Source organism: Oncorhynchus mykiss, chromosome 28 (assembly GCF_057628025.1).
Source record: "Oncorhynchus mykiss isolate SJ-2025 chromosome 28, ASM5762802v1, whole genome shotgun sequence".
Classification (NCBI taxonomy): Eukaryota; Metazoa; Chordata; class Actinopteri; order Salmoniformes; family Salmonidae; genus Oncorhynchus; species Oncorhynchus mykiss.
In genome coordinates, this window is record NC_143049.1 from 42,667,501 (window position 1) to 42,690,058 (window position 22,558).

At 44.2% G+C, this 22,558-nt stretch overlaps 1 protein-coding gene across 1 annotated transcript in view; it reads left to right on the forward strand.

The window, feature by feature from the left end:
- The window catches only part of LOC110508260 (ubiquitin carboxyl-terminal hydrolase 33), a 66,868-nt gene that overhangs the window by 39,617 nt on the left and 4,693 nt on the right, over window positions 1-22,558 (forward strand). Inside the window, exons 13-21 of the mRNA XM_090226039.1 lie at window positions 4,663-4,733; window positions 4,831-4,864; window positions 5,495-5,540; window positions 10,421-10,601; window positions 10,845-10,971; window positions 12,952-13,121; window positions 13,400-13,481; window positions 14,193-14,301; window positions 14,503-14,605. Of these exons, the coding sequence (XP_090082165.1) occupies window positions 4,663-4,733; window positions 4,831-4,864; window positions 5,495-5,540; window positions 10,421-10,601; window positions 10,845-10,971; window positions 12,952-13,121; window positions 13,400-13,481; window positions 14,193-14,301; window positions 14,503-14,605 (923 nt within the window). The remainder of the gene's footprint in view (window positions 1-4,662; window positions 4,734-4,830; window positions 4,865-5,494; window positions 5,541-10,420; window positions 10,602-10,844; window positions 10,972-12,951; window positions 13,122-13,399; window positions 13,482-14,192; window positions 14,302-14,502; window positions 14,606-22,558) is intronic.

The window sequence follows — 22,558 nt, forward strand, 5'->3', positions numbered from 1 at the left end:
CCCTAACTATTATACCCCCTTATGGGTACAGACAGCCTGGTGACCCTAACTATTATACCCTTTAATGGGTACAGACAGCCTGGTGACCCTAACTATTATACCCTTTAATAGGTACAGACAGCCTGGTGACCCTAACTATTATACCCTTTAATGGGTACAGACAGCCTGGTGACCCTAACTATTATACCCTTTAATGGGTACAGACAGCCTGGTGACCCTAACTATTATACCCTTTAATGGGTACAGACAGCCTGGTGACCCTAACTATTATACCCTTTAATGGTTACAGACAGCCTGGTGACCCTAACTATTATACCCTTTAATGGGTACAGACAGCCTGGTGACCCTAACTATTATACCCCCTTATGGGTACAGACAGCCTGGTGACCCTAACTATTATACCCTTTAATGGGTACAGACAGCCTGGTGACCCTAACTATTATACCCTTTAATGGGTACAGACAGCCTGGTGACCCTAACTATTATACCCTTTAATGGGTACAGACAGCCTGGTGACCCTAACTATTATACCCTTTAATGGTTACAGACAGCCTGGTGACCCTAACTATTATACCCTTTAATGGGTACAGACAGCCTTGTGACCCTAACTATTATACCCTTTAATGGTTACAGACAGCCTGGTGACCCTAACTATTATACCCTTTAATGGGTACAGACAGCCTTGTGACCCTAACTATTATACCCTTTAATGGGTACAGACAGCCTGGGGACCCTAACTATTATACCCTTTAATGGGTACAGACAGCCTGGTGACCCTAACTATTATACCCTTTAATGGGTACAGACAGCCTGGTGACACTAACTATTATACCCTTTAATGGGTACAGACAGCCTGGTGACCCTAACTATTATACCCTTTAATGGGTACAGACAGCCTGGTGACCCTAACTATTATACCCTTTAATGGGTACAGACAGCCTGGGGACCCTAACTATTATACCCTTTAATGGGTACAGACAGCCTGGGGACCCTAACTATTATACCCTTTAATGGGTACAGACAGCCTGGGGACCCTAACTATTATACCCTTTAATGGGTACAGACAGCCTGGTCACCCTAACTATTATACCCTTTAATGGGTACAGACAGCCTGGTGACCCTAACTATTATACCCTTTAATGGGTACAGACAGCCTGGTGACCCTAACTATTATACCCTTTAATGGGTACAGACAGCCTGGGGACCCTAACTATTATACCCTTTAATGGGTACAGACAGCCTGGGGACCCTAACTATTATACCCTTTAATGGGTACAGACAGCCTGGGGACCCTAACTATTATACCCTTTAATGGGTACAGACAGCCTGGTCACCCTAACTATTATACCCTTTAATGGGTACAGACAGCCTGGTGACCCTAACTATTATACCCTTTAATGGGTACAGACGGTTGGGGTCAACATTAACACATTGGTAGTAGGAGTCATGGTTGGGGTCAACATTAACACATTGGTAGTAGGAGTCAGGGTTGGGGTCAACATTAACACATTGGTAGTAGAAGTCAGGGTTGGGGTCAACATTAACACATTGTTAGGAGTCAGGGTTGGGGTCAACATTATCACATTGGTAGTAGGAGTCATGGTTGGGGTCAACATTAACACATTGGTAGTAGGAGTCATGGTTGGGGTCAACATTATCACATTGGTAGTAGGAGTCATGGTTGGGGTCAACATTAACACATTGTTAGTAGGAGTCATGTTTGGGGTCAACATTAACACATTGGTAGGAGTCATGGTTGGGGTCAACATTAACACATTGGTAGGAGTCACGGTTGGGGTCAACATTAACACATTGGTAGTAGGAGTCAGGGTTGGGGTCAACATTAACACATTGGTAGTAGGAGTCAGGGTTGGGGTCAACATTAACACATTGGTAGTAGGAGTCAGGGTTGGGGTCAACATTAACACATTGGTAGTAGGAGTCATGGTTGGGGTCAACATTAACACATTGGTAGTAGGAGTCATGGTTGGGGTCAACATTAACACATTGGTAGTAGGAGTCATGGTTGGGGTCAACATTAACACATTGGTAGTAGGAGTCATGGTTGGGGTCAACATTAACCCATTGGTAGTAGGAGTCATGGTTGAGGTCAACATTAACACATTGGTAGGAGTCAGGGTTGGGGTCAACATTAACACATTGGTAGGAGTCATGGTTGGGGTCAACATTAACACATTGGTAGTAGGAGTCAGGGTTGGGGTCAACATTAACACCTTGTTAGGAGTCAGGGTTGGGGTCAACATTAACACATTGGTAGGAGTCATGGTTGGGGTCAACATTAACACATTGGTAGTAGGAGTCATGGTTGGGGTCAACATTAACACATTGGTAGTAGGAGTCATGGTTGGGGTCAACATTAACACATTGGTAGTAGGAGTCATGGTTGGGGTCAACATTAACACATTGGTAGTAGGAGTCATGGTTGGGGTCAACATGAACACATTGGTAGTAGGAGTCATGGTTGGGGTCAACATTAACACATTGGTAGTAGGAGTCATGGTTGGGGTCAACATGAACACATTGGTAGTAGGAGTCATGGTTGGGGTCAACATGAACACATTGTTTGTAGGAGTCATGTTTGGGGTCAACATTAACACATTGGTAGTAGGAGTCATGGTTGGGGTCAACATTAACACATTGGTAGGAGTCATGGTTGGGGTCAACATTAACACTGGTAGTAGGAGTCATGGTTGGGGTCAACATTAACACATTGGTAGTAGGAGTCATGGTTGGGGTCAACATTAACACATTGTTAGTAGGAGTCATGGTTGGGGTCAACATTAACACATTGGTAGTAGGAGTCATGGTTGGGGTCAACATTAACACATTGGTAGTAGGAGTCATGGTTGGGGTCAACATTAACACATTGTTAGGAGTCAGGGTTGGGGTCAACATTAACACATTGGTAGGAGTCATGGTTGGGGTCAACATTAACACATTGGTAGTAGGAGTCATGGTTGGGGTCAACATTAACACATTGTTAGTAGGAGTCAGGGTTGGGGTCAACATTAACACATTGTTAGTAGTAGTCAGGTTTGGGGTCAACATTAACACATTGGTAGGAGTCAGGGTTGGGGTCAACATTAACACATTGGTAGTAGGAGTCAGGGTTGGGGTCAACATTAACACATTGGTAGTAGGAGTCATGGTTGGGGTCAACATTAACACATTGGTAGTAGGAGTCAGGGTTGGGGTCAACATTAACACCTTGTTAGGAGTCAGGGTTGGGGTCAACATTAACACATTGGTAGGAGTCAGGGTTGGGGTCAACATTAACACATTGGTAGGAGTCATGGTTGGGGTAAACATTAACACATTGGTAGTAGGAGTCATGGTTGGGGTCAACATTAACACCTTGTTAGGAGTCAGGGTTGGGGTCAACATTAACACATTGGTAGGAGTCAGGGTTGGGGTCAACATTAACACATTGGTAGTAGGAGTCATGGTTGGGGTCAACATTAACACCTTGTTAGGAGTCAGGGTTGGGGTCAACATTAACACATTGGTAGTAGGAGTCATGGTTGGGGTCAACATTAACACCTTGTTAGGAGTCAGGGTTGGGGTCAACATTAACACATTGGTAGGAGTCAGGGTTGGGGTCAACATTAACACATTGGTAGGAGTCAGGGTTGGGGTCAACATTAACACATTGGTAGTAGGAGTCATGGTTGGGGTCAACATTAACACATTGTTAGTAGGAGTCAGGGTTGGGGTCAACATTAACACATTGGTAGGAGTCAGGGTTGGGGTCAACATTAACACATTGGTAGGAGTCAGGGTTGGGGTCAACATTAACACATTGGTAGTAGGAGTCATGGTTGGGGTCAACATTAACACCTTGTTAGGAGTCAGGGTTGGGGTCAACATTAACACCTTGTTAGGAGTCAGGGTTGGGGTCAACATTAACACATTGGTAGGAGTCAGGGTTGGGGTCAACATTAACACATTGGTAGGAGTCAGGGTTGGGGTCAACATTAACACATTGGTAGTAGGAGTCATGGTTGGGGTCAACATTAACACCTTGTTAGGAGTCAGGGTTGGGGTCAACATTAACACCTTGTTAGGAGTCAGGGTTGGGGTCAACATTAACACATTGGTAGGAGTCAGGGTTGGGGTCAACATTAACACATTGGTAGGAGTCATGGTTGGGGTCAACATTAACACATTGTTAGTAGGAGTCAGGGTTGGGGTCAACATTAACACATTGGTAGGAGTCATGGTTGGGGTCAACATTAACACATTGGTAGTAGGAGTCATTGTTGGGGTCAACATTAACACATTGGTAGTAGGAGTCATGGTTGGGGTCAACATTAACACATTGGTAGTAGGAGTCATGGTTGGGGTCAACATTAACACATTGTTAGTAGGAGTCATGGTTGGGGTCAACATTAACACCTTGTTAGGAGTCAGGGTTGGGGTCAACATTAACACATTGGTAGGAGTCATGGTTGGGGTCAATTCCATTTCAATTCCAATAAATAAAAAACACTTCAATACAAATTCAAAGTGTTTAAGAGAAAGTGTAGTTTTAGTGTACTTCCTGAATTGAAATGGAATTGAACCCAACCCTGGTAGGAGCCATCAGTGTGAAGTCTATTCTGTGAACAGTAAAACTCTTGTGGTTATGTCCTTGTGTTCTAGCTGGTGGTGGGGTCCTGTGGTGACCTTACAGGACTGTCTGGCTGCCTTCTTCACCAGAGACGAGCTGAAAGGTGAGGACCTTGACTGTCTCTGTACCTCGATGCTTCAGGTCTCTGGTGGTACCTGTTCAGTCTGAAGCGTTACTGTGTTGTTTCTGTGTGTCCCTAGGTGACAACATGTACAGCTGTGAGAAATGCAAGAAGTGAGTATCCGAACACACCCCCCCCCAACAACAAAATTATATTTACAGTGGGGCAAAAAAATATTTAGTCAGCCACCAATTGTGCAAGTTCTCCCACTTAAAAATAGACGAGAGAGGCTGTAATTTTCATCATAGGTACACTTCAACTATGACAGACAAAAGGAGAAAAAAAATCCAGAAAATCACATTTGTAGGATTTTTAATGCATTTATTTGCAAATTATGGTGGAAAATAAGTATTTGTTCAATAACAAAATTGTATCTCAATACTTTGTCATTGCCAACAAAGGGTAAATAACAGAGGTCAAAAGTTTTCTGTAAGTCTTCACAAGGTTTTCACACACTTGCTGATATTTTGGCCCATTCCTCCATGCAGATCTCCTCTAGAGCAGTGATGTTTTGGGGCTGTTGCTGGGCAACACAGACTTTCAACTCCCTCCAAAGATTTTCTATGGGGTTGAGATCTGGAGACTGGCTAGGCCACTCCAGGACCTTGAAATGAACCCCCCCCCCCCCCTCCAACAACAAAATATGTAAATCATTAGATAGATGACTGAATGGAACTTCTTCATGGTTTAACTCAGGAAACATGAATAGAGATTTAATTAAGACTGTGATATTTCTCTGCTAGATTACGGAATGGAGTGAAATTCTGCAAAGTTCAGAGTGTACCAGAGGTGAGTGTTCAAACACTTTAGAAATCCCACGAGACTCATATTACAGCTGATATTACTGATATTACTGATATTACAGGATGTACAGTGCATTTGGAAAGTTTTCAGACCCCTTTACTTTTTCTCTCAACAAAATTCAAAAATGGATTAAATAGCTGATTTTCCTCATCAATCTACACACAATACTCCATAATGACATCACAATACTCCATAATGACATCACAATACTCCATAATGACATCACAATACTCCATAATGACATCACAATACTCCATAATGACATCACAATACTCCATAATGACATCACAATACCCCACAATGACATCACAATACTCCATAATGACATCACAATACCCCACAATGACATCACAATACTCCATAATGACATCACAATACCCCACAATGACATCACAATACTCCATAATGACATCACAATACCCCACAATGACATCACAATACTCCATAATGACATCACAATACTCCATAATGACATCACAATACCCCTTAATGACATCACAATACCCCATAATGACATCACAATACCCCATAATGACATCACAATACCCCATAATGACATCACAATACCCCATAATGACATCACAATACTCCATAATGACATCACAATACCCCACAATGACATCACAATACCCCACAATGACATCACAATACCCCATATTGACATCACAATACTCCATAATGACATCACAATACCCCACAATGACATCACAATACCCCACAATGACATCACAATACCCCACATTGACATCACAATACTCCATAATGACATCACAATGACATCACAATACTCCATAATGACATCACAATACCCCTTAATGACATCACAATACCCCATAATGACATCACAATACCCCATAATGACATCACAATACCCCATAATGACATCACAATACCCCATAATGACATCACAACACCCCATAATGACATCACAATACCCCATAATGACATCACAATACCCCATAATGACATCACAATACCCCATATTGACATCACAATACTCCATAATGACATCACAATACTCCATAATGACATCACAATACTCCATAATGACATCACAATATCCCACAATGACATCACAATACTCCATAATGACATCAAAATACCCCACAATGACATCACAATACTCCATAATGACATCACAATACCCCACAATGACATCACAATACTCCATAATGACATCACAATACCCCATAATGACATCACAATACCCCATAATGACATCACAATACTCCATAATGACATCACAATACCCCACAATGACATCACAATACTCCATAATGACATCACAATACTCCATAATGACATCACAATACCCCACAATGACATCACAATACTCCATAATGACATCACAATACCCCTTAATGACATCACAATACCCCATAATGACATCACAATACCCCATAATGACATCACAATACCCCATATTGACATCACAATACTCCATAATGACATCACAATACTCCATAATGACATCACAATACTCCATAATGTCATCACAATACTCCATAATGACATCACAATACCCCACAATGACATCACAATACTCCATAATGACATCACAATACCCCACAATGACATCACAATACCCCACAATGACATCACAATACCCCACAATGACATCACAATACCCCACATTGACATCACAATACTCCATAATGACATCACAATACCCCACAATGACATCACAATACTCCATAATGACATCACAATACCCCTTAATGACATCACAATACCCCATAATGACATCACAATACCCCATAATGACATCACAATACCCCATAATGACATCACAACACCCCATAATGACATCACAATACCCCATAATGACATCACAATACCCCATATTGACATCACAATACTCCATAATGACATCACAATACTCCATAATGACATCACAATACTCCATAATGACATCACAATACCCCACAATGACATCACAATACTCCATAATGACATCACAATACCCCACAATGACATCACAATACTCCATAATGACATCACAATACCCCACAATGACATCACAATACTCCATAATGACATCACAATACCCCACAATGACATCACAATACTCCATAATGACATCACAATACCCCATAATGACATCACAATACTCCATAATGACATCACAATACCCCACAATGACATCACAATACTCCATAATGACATCACAATACTCCATAATGACATCACAATACCCCATAATGACATCACAATACCCCATAATGACATCACAATACCCCATAATAACATCACAATACCCCATAATGACATCACAATACCCCATATTGACATCACAATACCCCATAATGACATCACAATACCCCATATTGACATCACAATATTCCATAATGACATCACAATACCCCATATTGACATCACAATACTCCATAATGACATCACAATACCCCATAATGACATCACAATACTCCATAATGACATCACAATACCCCATAATGACATCACAATACCCCATAATGACATCACAATACCCCATAATGACATCACAATACCCCATAATGACATCACAATACCCCATAATGACATCACAATACCCCATATTGACATCACAATACCCCATATTGACATCACAATACCCCATATTGACATCACAATACCCCATATTGACATCACAATACCCCATATTGACATCACAATTCCCCATATTGACATCACAATACCCCATAATGACATCACAATACCCCATAATGACATCACAATACCCCATAATGACATCACAATACCCCATAATGACATCACAATACCCCATATTGACATCACAATACCCCATAATGTCATCACAATACTCTATAATGTCATCACAATACTCTATAATGACATCACAATACTCCATAATGACATCACAATACCCCATATTGACATCACAATACCCCATATTGACATCACAATACCCCATAATGTCATCACAATACTCTATAATGTCATCACAATACTCTGTAATGTCATCACAATACTCTGTAATGTCATCACAATACTCCGTAATGACATCACAATACTCCGTAATGACATCACAATACCCCATAATGACATCACAATACCCCATAATGACATCACAATACCCCATAATGACATCACAATACCCCATAATGACATCACAATACCCCATAATGTCATCACAATACTCTATAATGTCATCACAATACCCCATAATGACAACACAATACCCCATAATGACATCACAATACCCCATAATGACATCACAATACCCCATATTGACATCACAATACCCCATATTGACATCACAATACCCCATAATGACATCACAATACCCCATATTGACATCACAATACTCCATAATGACATCACAATACCCCATAATGACATCACAATACCCCACAATGACATCACAATACCCCATATTGACATCACAATACCCCATATTGACATCACAATACCCCATAATGACATCACAATACCCCATAATGACATCACAATACCCCATATTGACATCACAATACTCCATAATGACATCACAATACCCCATAATGACATCACAATACCCCACAATGACATCACAATACCCCATATTGACATCACAATACCCCATATTGACATCACAATACCCCATATTGACATCACAATACCCCATAATGACATCACAATACCCCATATTGACATCACAATACCCCATAATTACATCACAATACCCCATATTGACATCACAATACCCCATAATGTCATCACAATACCCCATATTGACATCACAATACCCCATATTGACATCACAATACCCCATATTGACATCACAATACCCCATATTGACATCACAATACCCCATAATGACATCACAATACCCCATAATGACATCACAATGTCCCATAATGACATCACAATACCCCATATTGACATCACAATACCCCATAATGACATCACAATACCCCATAATGACAACTTTGTGGCAACAGTTTTTGGAAGGCCCTTTCCTCTTTCAGCATGACAATACCCCCGTGCACAAAGTAAGGTCCATACAGAAATGGTTGGTCGAGATCAGTGTGGAAGAACTTGACTGGCCTGCACAGAGCCCTGACCTCAAACCCATTGAACACCTTTGGGATGAATTGGAACGCCGACTGCGATCCAGGCCTCATCGCCCAACATCAGTCCCTATCTTCACTAATGCTCTTGTGTCTGAATGGAAGCAAGTCCCCAGCAGCAATGTTCCAACATCTAGTGGAAAGCCTTCCCAGATGAGTGGAGGCTGTTATAGCAGCAATGTTCCAACATCTAGTGGAAAGCCTCCCCAGAAGAGTGGAGGCTGTTATAGCAGCAATGTTCCAACATCTAGTGGAAAGCCTTCCCAGAAGAGTGGAGGCTGTTATAGCAGCAATGTTCCTACATCTAGTGGAAAGCCTTCCCAGAAGAGTGGAGGCTGTTATAGCAGCAATGTTCCAACATCTAGTGGAAAGCCTTCCCAGAAGAGTGGAGGCTGTTATAGCAGCAATGTTCCAACATCTAGTGGAAAGCCTTCCCAGAAGAGTGGAGGCTGTTATAGCAGCAATGTTCCAACATCTAGTGGAAAGCCTTCCCAGAAGAGTGGAGGCTGTTATAGCAGCAATGTTCCAACATCTAGTGGAAAGCCTTCCCAGATGAGTGGAGGCTGTTATAGCAGCAATGTTCCAACATCTAATGGAAAGAAAATGTAGGAGGCTGTTATAGCAACGAAGGGGGGACCAACTCCATATTAATGCCCATGATTTTGTATGAGATGTTCGACGAGCAGGTGTCTACATACTTTTGGCCATTAAGAGTGTGTGTGTGTGTGATTTATTGTCACATACATCAGATAGGTGCAGTGAATTGTATTGTTTTACAGGGTCAACAATAATTTGTTTTCATTCCCTTTCCAGATCCTGTGCATCCACCTGAAGCGGTTTAGACACGAGCTGATGTTCTCCACTAAGATCGGGACTCACGTCTCCTTCCCATTGGAGGGCCTGGAACTGCAGCCCTTCTTGGCCAAGGATAGCTCCGCCCGCACCACCTCCTACGACCTGCTGTCCGTCATCTGTCACCATGGCACCGCCAGCAGTGAGTGTTCGTTCAGGCCCCCCCCCCCCCCCCCCCCGTCATAAGGTCTGTTCTTATGGAGGGAGACAGAGGGCTCTGCATCGACGGATAGAAACTTGTTCTAGCGTGGACCTTGAGGGCTTTCACTATTTTTATTTTTTTAAGTAATCAACTTCATGGGGATTGTTATCCTTTTCTCTTCTTGCAAACCCCAGGTTAACCTCCTTTCTCTTCCTCCTCTCCCTATCCTCCTCCTTTCGCCAGGTGGCCACTACATAGCCTACTGTAGGAATGACCTGAACAACCTCTGGTATGAGTTTGATGACCAGAGCGTCACCGAGGTGTCAGAGTCCTGCGTCCAGAATGCTGAGGCCTACGTACTGTTCTACAAGTAAGACAAACAGCATATCATATAACCAACACACCCTAGGAGTGGTATTATAACTACATCCTCTAGGAGTGGTATTATTATAACTACATACTCCTCCTCTAGGAGTGGTATTATTATAACAACCTCCTCCTCCTCTAGGAGTGGTATTATAACTACATCCTCTAGGAGTGGTATTATTATAACTACATCCTCCTCCTCTAGGAGTGGTATTATTATAACTACATCCTCCTCCTCTAGGAGTGGTATTATTATAACAACCTCCTCCTCCTCTAGGAGTGGTATTATAACTACATCCTCTAGGAGTGGTATTATTATAACTACATCCTCCTCCTCTAGGAGTGGTATTATTATAACAACCTCCTCCTCCTCTAGGAGTGGTATTATTATAACTACATCCTCCTCCTCTAGGAGTGGTATTATTATAACTACCTCCTCCTCCTCTAGGAGTGGTATTATTATAACTACCTCCTCTAGGAGTGGTATTATTATAACTACCTCCTCTAGGAGTGGTATTATTATAACTACCTCCTCTAGGAGTGGTATTATTATAACTACATCCTCTAGGAGTGGTATTATTATAACTACATCCTCTAGGAGTGGTATTATTATAACTACATCCTCTAGGAGTGGTATTATTATAACTACCTCCTCTAGGAGTGGTATTATTATAACTACCTCCTCCTCCTCTAGGAGTGGTATTATTATAACTACCTCCTCTAGGAGTGGTATTATTATAACTACCTCCTCTAGGAGTGGTATTATTATAACTACCTCCTCTAGGAGTGGTATTATTATAACTACCTCCTCTAGGAGTGGTATTATTATAACTACCTCCTCTAGGAGTGGTATTATTATAACTACCTCCTCTAGGAGTGGTATTATTATAACTACCTCCTCTAGGAGTGGTATTATTATAACTACCTCCTCTAGGAGTGGTATTATTATAACTACCTCCTCTAGGAGTGGTATTATTATAACTACCTCCTCTAGGAGTGGTATTATTATAACTACCTCCTCTAGGAGTGGTATTATTATAACTACATCCTCTAGGAGTGGTATTATTATAACTACCTCCTCCTCCTCTAGGAGTGGTATTATTATAACTACCTCCTCTAGGAGTGGTATTATTATAACTACATCCTCTAGGAGTGGTATTATTATAACTACCTCCTCCTCCTCTAGGAGTGGTATTATTATAACTACCTCTAGGAGAGTGGTATTATTATAACTACCTCCTCCTCTAGGAGTGGTATTATTATAACTACCTCTAGGAGAGTGGTATTATTATAACTACATCCTCCTCCTCTAGGAGTGGTATTATTATAACAACCTCCTCCTCCTCTAGGAGTGGTATTATTATAACAACCTCCTCCTCCTCTAGGAGTGGTATTATTATAACTACATCCTCCTCCTCTAGGAGTGGTATTATTATAACAACCTCCTCCTCCTCTAGGAGTGGTATTATTATAACTACATCCTCCTCCTCTAGGAGTGGTATTATTATAACAACCTCCTCCTCCTCTAGGAGTGGTATTATTATAACAACCTCCTCCTCCTCTAGGAGTGGTATTATTATAACTACCTCCTCCTCCTCTAGGAGTGGTATTATTATAACTACCTCTAGGAGAGTGGTATTATTATAACTACCTCCTCCTCTAGGAGTGGTGTGATAACTACCTCCTCCTCTAGGAGTGGTGTGATAGAAGAGGACTTATCACACAAAGCAACACAGCGTAAGACCACCACACTATGAACAGTTATGAGACTTAATCCTGCACAGTGGGGTGACATCCTTCCTCTAGACATCAACAGCAGAATTCTAATCTGGATTAGAGCCGCCTCTGGAGGCCGTGCCAGTTTTACCAGATGATCATTATCTTGTTTTCTGTAAACAGGAAGTTTCCGTGCTCTGGTACCGACCACGTCCGTTTAGTTGATTTAGTGCACGGTTACTAATGTGTACTGTTTGTGTCCCTCCAGGAAGAGCAACGAGGAGGCGCTGAAGGAGAGGAGGAAGGTGACGGGTCTACTCGGCGTGACGGAGCCCAGTCTGCTACAGTTCTACGTCTCCAGACAATGGCTCAACAAGTTCAAGACCTTCGCTGAGCCGGGACCCATCTCCAACGACGACTTCCTCTGCTCACACGGAGGTACGGAGCTATGGACTTTTATCTTTCCAACTATCCATGTCTGTCTCTATCAGACATTTATATATCTTTCTCTATCTGAATCAGCCAGCCAGCCAGCCAGCCAACCAACCAACCAACCAGGCAACCAACCAGACAGACAGTCAGTCAGTCAGTCAAAGCAACTGGGGGAAATAAAGACCAAACGAATCCATGTTTACAGAGGATATTGGGTGATGTTAGTGGTACCCATTACCCACAATGACATGTGACGAAGATCTTTTTAAATGTTGTGTTGTCAGGCGTGCCGCCTGCCAAGGCCGCGTTCATCGACGATCTGCTAGTGATGCTGCCTCAGAACGCGTGGGACCACCTCTACAGCAGGTCAGCTTCATGCAGCTACACGGTACCGGCATTAAGTGGGATTATTGACTACGTTTCCATGGCGGAGTATTAAACAGGAATGTTAGGGAAATCCTTTTTCTTGCATACAATGTTTTAATCAAACCTATATTAATTAATCAAGAGTTAGTCACAATAATCACATTATTGTGTCAGTGTAACCGTACCCATAGTTGATAAAGTCGTGGTTTATAAGGTGTATTTTTGCGGCGAGGAGCTTTGTCAAGGTTTTACTAAGCTGTGAATTGGTCTGTCAATGTTTTACTAAGCTGTGATTGGTCTGTCAAGGTTTTACTAAGCTGTGATTGGTCTGTCAAGGTTTTACTAGGCTGTGATTGGTCTGTCACAGTGTGTTACTAAGCTGTGATTGGTCTGTCAAGGTTTTACTAAGCTGTGATTGGTCTGTCAAGGTTTTACTAAGCTGTGATTGGTCTGTCAAGGTTTTACTAAGCTGTGATTGGTCTGTCAAGGTTTTACTAAGCTGTGATTGGTCTGTCAAGGTTTTACTAGGCTGTGATTGGTCTGTCACAGTGTGTTACTAAGCTGTGAATGGTCTGTCAATGTGTGTTACTAAGCTGTGATTGGTCTGTCAATGTGTGTTACTAAGCTGTGATTGGTCTGTCAGGGTGTGTTACTGAGCTGTGAATGGTCTGTCAATGTGTGTTACTAAGCTGTGATTGGTTTCTTGTCTAGGTACGGAGGCGGGCCTGCTGTCAACCACCTGTATGTGTGTCACACTTGTCAGACAGAGATTGAGAAGCTGGAGAAGAGACGCAGGACAGAGCTGGACATGTTTGTCCGGGTAAGGACTTTCACTTTCCTTTGCAGGTTTTTTTCCACCCCAGCACTAACACACCTGTTTTAATGTTCTCAATTAATTTAAATGATAAACTTTCTCTCTCAAATCTCTTTCTTCCCGTCCTCTCCCCTTCCCTCGCTCTTCTCCCTATCCTCCCCTTCCATCCCCTCTCTCCCCCCATCCCCTCTTCCTTCCTCTGTTCAGCTGAACAAGGCGTTCCAAGAGGAGGAGTCTCCACTGATCATCTACTGCATCAGCATGCAGTGGTTCAGAGAGTGGGAGGGCTTCGTCAAGGGAAAGAACAATGGTGAGTGGTTGGTTCAGAGAGTGGGAGGGCTTCGTCAAGGGAAAGAACAATGGTGAGTGGTTGGTTCAGAGAGTGGGAGGGCTTCGTCAAGGGAAAGGACAATGGTGAGTGGTTGGTTCAGAGAGTGGGAGGGCTTCGTCAAGGGAAAGGACAATGGTGAGTGGCTGGTTCAGAGAGTGGGAGGGCTTTGTCAAGGGAAAGAACAATGGTGAGTGGTTGGTTCAGAGAGTGGGAGGGCTTCCTCAAGGGAAAGAACAATGGTGAGTGGCTGGTTCAGAGAGTGGGAGGGCGTTGTCAAGGGAAAGAACAATGGTGAGTGGTTGGTTCAGAGAGTGGGAGGGCTTCGTCAAGGGAAAGAACAATGGTGATTGGCTAAACAGATACACTACATGACCAAAACTATGTGGACACCTGCATGTCGAACATCTCATTCCAAAATCATGGGCTTTAAAAGGGAATTGGTCCCCATCTTTGCTACTACAACAGCCTCCACTGTTGGAACATTGCTGCAGGGACTTGCTTCCATTCAGCCACAAGAGCATTAGTGAGGTCGGGCATTTACAGTGCCTTGCGAAAGTATTCGGCCCCCTTGAACTTTGTGACCTTTTGCCACATTTCAGGCTTCAAACATAAAGATATAAAACTGTATTTTTTTGTGAAGAATCAACAACAAGTGGGACACAATCATGAAGTGGAACGACATTTATTGGATATTTCAAACTTTTTTAACAAATCAAAAACTGAAAAATTGGGCGTGCAAAATTATTCAGCCCCCTTAAGTTAATACTTTGTAGCGCCACCTTTTGCTGCGATTACAGCTGTAAGTTGCTTGGGGTATGTCTCTATCAGTTTTGCACATCGAGAGACTGAAATTTTTTCCCATTCCTCCTTGCAAAACAGCTTGAGCTCAGTGAGGTTGGATGGAGAGCATTTGTGAACAGCAGTTTTCAGTTCTTTCCACAGATTCTCGATTGGATTCAGGTCTGGACTTTGACTTGGCCATTCTAACACCTGGATATGTTTATTTTTTAACCATTCCATTGTAGATTTTGCTTTATGTTTTGGATCATTGTCTTGTTGGAAGACAAATCTCCGTCCCAGTCTCAGGTCTTTTGCAGACTCCATCAGGCTTTCTTCCAGAATGGTCCTGTATTTGGCTCCATCCATCTTCCCATCAATTTTAACCATCTTTCCTGTCCCTGCTGAAAAAAAGCAGGCCCAAACCATGATGCTGCCACCACCATGTTTGACAGTGGGTATGGTGTGTTCAGGGTGATGAGCTGTGTTGCTTTTACGCCAAACATAACGTTTTGCATTGTTGCCAAAAAGTTCGATTTTGGTTTCATCTGACCAGAGCACCTTCTTCCACATGTTTGGTGTGTCTCCCAGGTGGCTTGTGGCAAACTTTAAACAACACTTTTTATGGATATCTTTAAGAAATGGCTTTCTTCTTGCCACTCTTCCATAAAGGCCAGATTTGTGCAATATACTTGATTGTTGTCCTATAGACAGAGTCTCCCACCTCAGCTGTAGATCTCTGCAGTTCACCCAGAGTGATCATGGGCCTCTTGGCTGCATCTCTGATCAGTCTTCTCCTTGTATGAGCTGAAAGTTTAGAGGGACGGCCAGGTCTTGGTAGATTTGCAGTGGTCTGATACTCCTTCCATTTCAATATTATCGCTTGCACAGTGCTCCTTGGGATGTTTAAAGCTTGGGAAATCTTTTTGTATCCAAATCCGGCTTTAAACTTCTTCACAACAGTATCTCGGACCTGCCTGGTGTGTTCCTTGTTCTTCATGATGCTCTCTGCGCTTTTAACGGACCTCTGAGACTATCACAGTGCAGGTGCATTTATACGGAGACTTGATTACACACAGGTGGATTGTATTTATCATCATTAGTCATTTAGGTCAACATTGGATCATTCAGAGATCCTCACTGAACTTCTGGAGAGAGTTTGCTGCACTGAAAGTAAAGGGGCTGAATAATTTTGCACGCCCAATTTTTCAGTTTTTGATTTGTTAAAAAAGTTTGAAATATCCAATAAATTTTGTTCCACTTCATGATTGTGTCCCACTTGTTGTTGATTCTTCACAAAAAATACAGTTTTATATCTTTATGTTTGAAGCCTGAAATATGGCAAAAGTTCGCAAAGTTCAAGGGGGGCGAATACTTTCGCAAGGCACTGTATGTTGGGCGATTAGGCCTGGCTCGCAGTCTGTGTTCCAATTCATCCCAAAGGTGTTCGATGGGGTTGACCATTCATCCCAGAGGTGTTCGATGGGGTTGACCATTCATCCCAGAGGTGTTCGATGGGGTTGACCATTCATCCCAGAGGTGTTCGATGGGGTTGACCATTCATCCCAGAGGTGTTCGATGGGGTTGACCATTCATCCCAGAGGTGTTCGATGGGGTTGACCATTCATCCCAGAGGTGTTCGATGGGGTTGACCATTCATCCCAGAGGTGTTCGATGGGGTTGACCATTCATCCCAGAGGTGTTCGATGGGGTTGACCCATTCATCCCAGAGGTGTTCGATCTCGACAAACCATTTCTGTATGGACCTCGCTTTGTGCACTAGGGGACTTCTCATGCTGAAACGGGAAAGGGCCTTCCCCAAGCTGTTGCCACAAAGTTGGAAGCACAGAATGGTCTAGAATAACTAATGGCACCGGAGGAGATGGCTGCCGTTTTAAGGGCTCTTAACCAATTGTGTGTGTTTTTGTGCGTTATTTGTAACTTATTTTGTACATAATGTTTCTGCCACTTATGACCGAAAAGTCGTTCTAGACATCAGGACAGCGATAACTCACCTCGTACTGGACAAAGAGTTTTTTCTTTAACGAGTCGGACGCGAAGGATTTACTTCAGACATCGTAATTCGCAAGAGAAAGAGATATTGGGTCGTAGGTCGGGGTGCCTTGTAAGGATCCGACAGGAGAAAGAGATGGAGATATCGGGGACGTAGGTCGGGGTGCCTTGTAAGGATCCGACAGGAGAAAGAGATGGAGATATCGGGTCGTAGGTCGGGGTGCCTTGTAAGGATCCGACAGGAGAAAGAGATGGAGATATCGGGTCGTAGGTCGGGGTGCCTTGTAAGGATCCGATAGGAGAAAGAGATGGAGATATCGGGGTCGTAGGTCGGGGTGCCTCGTAAGGATCCGACAGGAGAAAGAGATGGAGATATCGGGACGTAGGTCGGGGTGCCTCGTAAGGATCCGACAGGAGAAAGAGATGGAGATATCGGGTCGTAGGTCGGGGTGCCTTGTAAGGATCCGACAGGAGAAAGAGATGGAGATATCGGGACGTAGGTCGGGGTGCCTTGTAAGGATCCGACAGGAGAAAGAGATGGAGATATCGGGACGTAGGTCGGGGTGCCTTGTAAGGATCCGACAGGAGAAAGAGATGGAGATATCGGGACGTAGGTCGGGGTGCCTTGTAAGGATCCGACAGGAGAAAGAGATGGAGATATCGGGACGTAGGTCAGGGTGCCTTGTAAGGATCCGACAGGAGAAAGAGATGGAGATATCGGGTCGTAGGTCGGGGTGCCTCGTAAGGATCCGATAGGAGAAAGAGATGGAGATATCGGGGTCGTAGGTCGGGGTGCCTCGTAAGGATCCGACAGGAGAAAGAGATGGAGATATCGGGACGTAGGTCGGGGTGCCTCGTAAGGATCCGACAGGAGATATCGGGACGTAGGTCGGGGTGCCTCGTAAGGATCCGACAGGAGATATCGGGACGTAGGTCGGGGTGCCTCGTAAGGATCCGACAGGAGATATCGGGACGTAGGTCGGGGTGCCTCGTAAGGATCCGACAGGAGAAAGAGATGGAGATATCGGGACGTAGGTCAGGGTGCCTTGTAAGGATCCGACAGGAGAAAGAGATGGAGATATCGGGACGTAGGTCAGGGTGCCTTGTAAGGATCCGACAGGAGAAAGAGATGGAGATATCGGGACGTAGGTCGGGGTGCCTTGTAAGGATCCGACAGGAGAAAGAGATGGAGATATCGGGACGTAGGTCGGGGTGCCTTGTAAGGATCCGACAGGAGAAAGAGATGGAGATATCGGGACGTAGGTCAGGGTGCCTCGTTAGGATCCGACGGCGAATGGGTAATCTGCCTCTACCTATTATTAGCTGACGTACAAATGGATAACAAAATAGACAAGCTACGATCATGAATATCCTACAAATGGGACATTAAAAACTGTAATATCTTATGTTTCACTGAGTCGTGGCTGGAACAACGACATGGATAAAATACAGCTAGCTGGGTTTATACTGCCTCCGGAAAGACAAGGGGTGGAGGTCTGTCTTTTTGTCAATGACAGCTGGTGCACGAAATCTAATATTAAGTCTCAAGGTCACCTGAGGTAGAGTATTTCATGATAAGCTGTAGACCACACTATTTACCAAGAGTTTTCATCAATATTTTTCGTAACTGTCTATCTACCACCACAAACCAATGCTGGCACTAAGACTGCACTCAACGAGCTGTAATAGGCCATAATCAAACAGGAAAACACTCATCCAGAGGTGGCGCTCCTAGTGGCCGGGGTCTTTAATGCAAGGAAACTTAAATCGGCCAGGCGGATTACCAGGACGTGTGCTCCGGGCATGTGCTGACCAACTGGCAAGTATCTTCACTGACATTTTCAACATGTCCCTGACTGAGTCTGTAATACCAACATGTGACTACTGACCCAACAAGTGACTACTGACCCATAATACTCACGTCTGTAGCCATGAAGTGCTTTGAAAGGCTGGTCAGGGCTCACATCAACCCCATTATCCCAGAAACCCTAGACCCACTCCAATTTGCCTTCCACCCCAACAGATCCACAGATGATGCGATCTCTATTGCACTCCACACTGCCCTTTCACACCTGAACAAAAGGAACACCTATGTGAGAATGCTGTTCATTGACTACAGCTCAGCATTCAACACCATAGTGCCCTCAAAGCTCATCACTAAGCTAAGGACCCTGGGACTAAACACCTCCCTCTGCAACTGGATCCTGGACTTCCTGACGGGCCGCCCCCAGGTTGTAAGGGTAGGTAGCAACACATCCGTCACGCTGATCCTCAACACGGGGGCCCCTCAGGGGTGCGTGCTCAGTCCCCCCCTGTACTCCCTGTTCACTCATGACTGAGCTGCCAGGCACGACTCCCAACACCATCATTAAGTTTGCTGATGACACAACAGTGGTAGACCTGATCACCAACAACGATGAGACAGCCTATAGGGAGGAGGTCAGAGACCTGGCTGTGTGGTGCCAGGACAACAACCTCTCCCTCAACGTAACCAAGACTAAGGAGATGATTGTGGACTACAGGAAAAGGAGGCCCGAGCACGCCCCCATTCTCATCGACGGGGCTGTAGTGGAGCGGGTCAAGAGTTTCATCACCAACAAACTAACATGGTCCAAACACACCAGGACAGTTGTGAAGAGGGCACAACAAAGCCTATTCCCCCTCAAGGGACTGAAAATATTTGGCATGGGTCCTCAGATCCTTAAAAAATTCTACAGCTGCACCATCGATCATCCTGACTGGTTACATCATGCAAGGCAATACAGAGGGTACATCACTGGGGCCAACTTTCCTTCACTTTAACTCTACCTACATGTACATATTACCTCATTACGTCGACTAAACGGCACATTGACTCTGTACCGGTGCACCCTGTATATAGCCTCGACATTGACCCTGTACCGGTACCCCCTGTATATAGCCTCCACATTGACTCTGTACCAGTACCCCCTGTATATAGCCTCCACATTGACTCTGTACCGGTACCCCCTGTATATAGCCTCCACATTGACTCTGTACCGGTACCCCCTGTATATAGCCTCCACACTGACTCTGTACCGGTACCCCCTGTATATAGCCTCCACACTGACTCTGTACCGGTACCCCCTGTATATAGCCTCCACATTGACTCTGTACCGGTACCCCCTGTATTTAGCCTCCACATTGACTCTGTACCGGTACCCCCTGTATATAGCCTCCACATTGACTCTGTACCGTAACACCCTGTATGTAGCCTCCACATTGACTCTGTACCGGTACCCCCCTGTATATAGCCTCCACATTGACTCTGTACCGGTACCCCCTTGTATTTAGCCTCCACATTGACTCTGTACCGGTTCCCCCTGTATATAGCCTCCACATTGACTCTGTACCGGTACCCCCTTGTATTTAGCCTCCACATTGACTCTGTACCGGTACCCCCTGTATATAGCCTCCACATTGACTCTGTACCGGTACCCCCTGTATATAGCCTCCACATTGACTCTGTACCGGTACCCCCTGTATATAGCCTCCACATTGACTCTGTACCGGTACCCCCTGTATATAGCCTCCACACTGACTCTGTACCGGTACCCCCTGTATATAGCCTCCACACTGACTCTGTACCGGTACCCCCTGTATATAGCCTCCACATTGACTCTGTACCGGTACCCCCTGTATTTAGCCTCCACATTGACTCTGTACCGGTACCCCCTGTATATAGCCTCCACATTGACTCTGTACCGTAACACCCTGTATATAGCCTCCACATTGACTCTGTACCGGTACCCCCCTGTATATAGCCTCCACATTGACTCTGTACCGGTACCCCCTTATATTTAGCCTCCACATTGACTCTGTACCGGTTCCCCCTGTATATAGCCTCCACATTGACTCTGTACCGGTGCCCCCTGTATTTAGCCTCCACATTGACTCTGTACCGGTACCCCCTGTATATAGCCTCCACACTGACTCTGTACCGGTACCCCCTGTATATAGCCTCCACATTGACTCTGTACCGGTACCCCCTGTATATAGCCTCCACATTGACTCTGTACCGGTACCCCCTGTATATAGCCTCCACACTGACTCTGTACCGGTACCCCCTGTATATAGCCTCCACATTGACTCTGTACCGGTACCCCCTTGTATTTAGCCTCCACATTGACTCTGTACCAGTACACCCTGTATATAGCCTCCACATTGACTCTGTACCGGTACCCCCTGTATATAGCCTCCACATTGACTCTGTACCGGTACCCCCTGTATATAGCCTCCACATTGACTCTGTACCGGTACCCCCTGTATATAGCCTCCACATTGACTCTGTACCGTAATACCCTGTATATAGCCTCCACATTGACTCTGTACCGTAATACCCTGTATATAGCCTCCACATTGACTCTGTACCGTAATACCCTGTATATAGCCTCCACATTGACTCTGTACCGTAATACCCTGTATATAGCCTCCACATTGACTCTGTACCGTAATACCCTGTATATAGCCTCCACATTGACTCTGTACCGTAATACCCTGTATATAGCCTCCACATTGACTCTGTACCGTAATACCCTGTATATAGCCTCCACATTGACTCTGTACCGGTACCCCCTGTATATAGCCTCCACATTGACTCTGTACCGTAATACCCTGTATATAGCCTCCACATTGACTCTGTACCGTAACACCCTGTATATAGCCTCCACATTGACTCTGTACCGGTACCCCCTGTATATAGCCTCCACATTGACTCTGTACCGGTACCCCCTGTATATAGCCTCCACATTGACTCTGTACCGTAATACCCTGTATATAGCCTCCACATTGACTCTGTACCGTAATACCCTGTATATAGCCTCCACATTGACTCTGTACCGGTACCCCCTGTATATAGCCTCCACATTGACTCTGTACCGTAATACCCTGTATATAGCCTCCACATTGACTCTGTACCGTAATACCCTGTATATAGCCTCACTACTGTTATTGTACTGCTGCTATTTAACTGTTTATTTTTTACTCAACACTTGTTTTTCTTTAAACTGCGTTGTTGGTTAAGGGCTTGTCAGTAAGCTTTTCACTGTCAGGTCTACAGCTGTTGGTTAAGGGCTGGTCAGTCAGAATTTCACTGTGAGGTCTACACCTGTTGGTTAAGGGCTG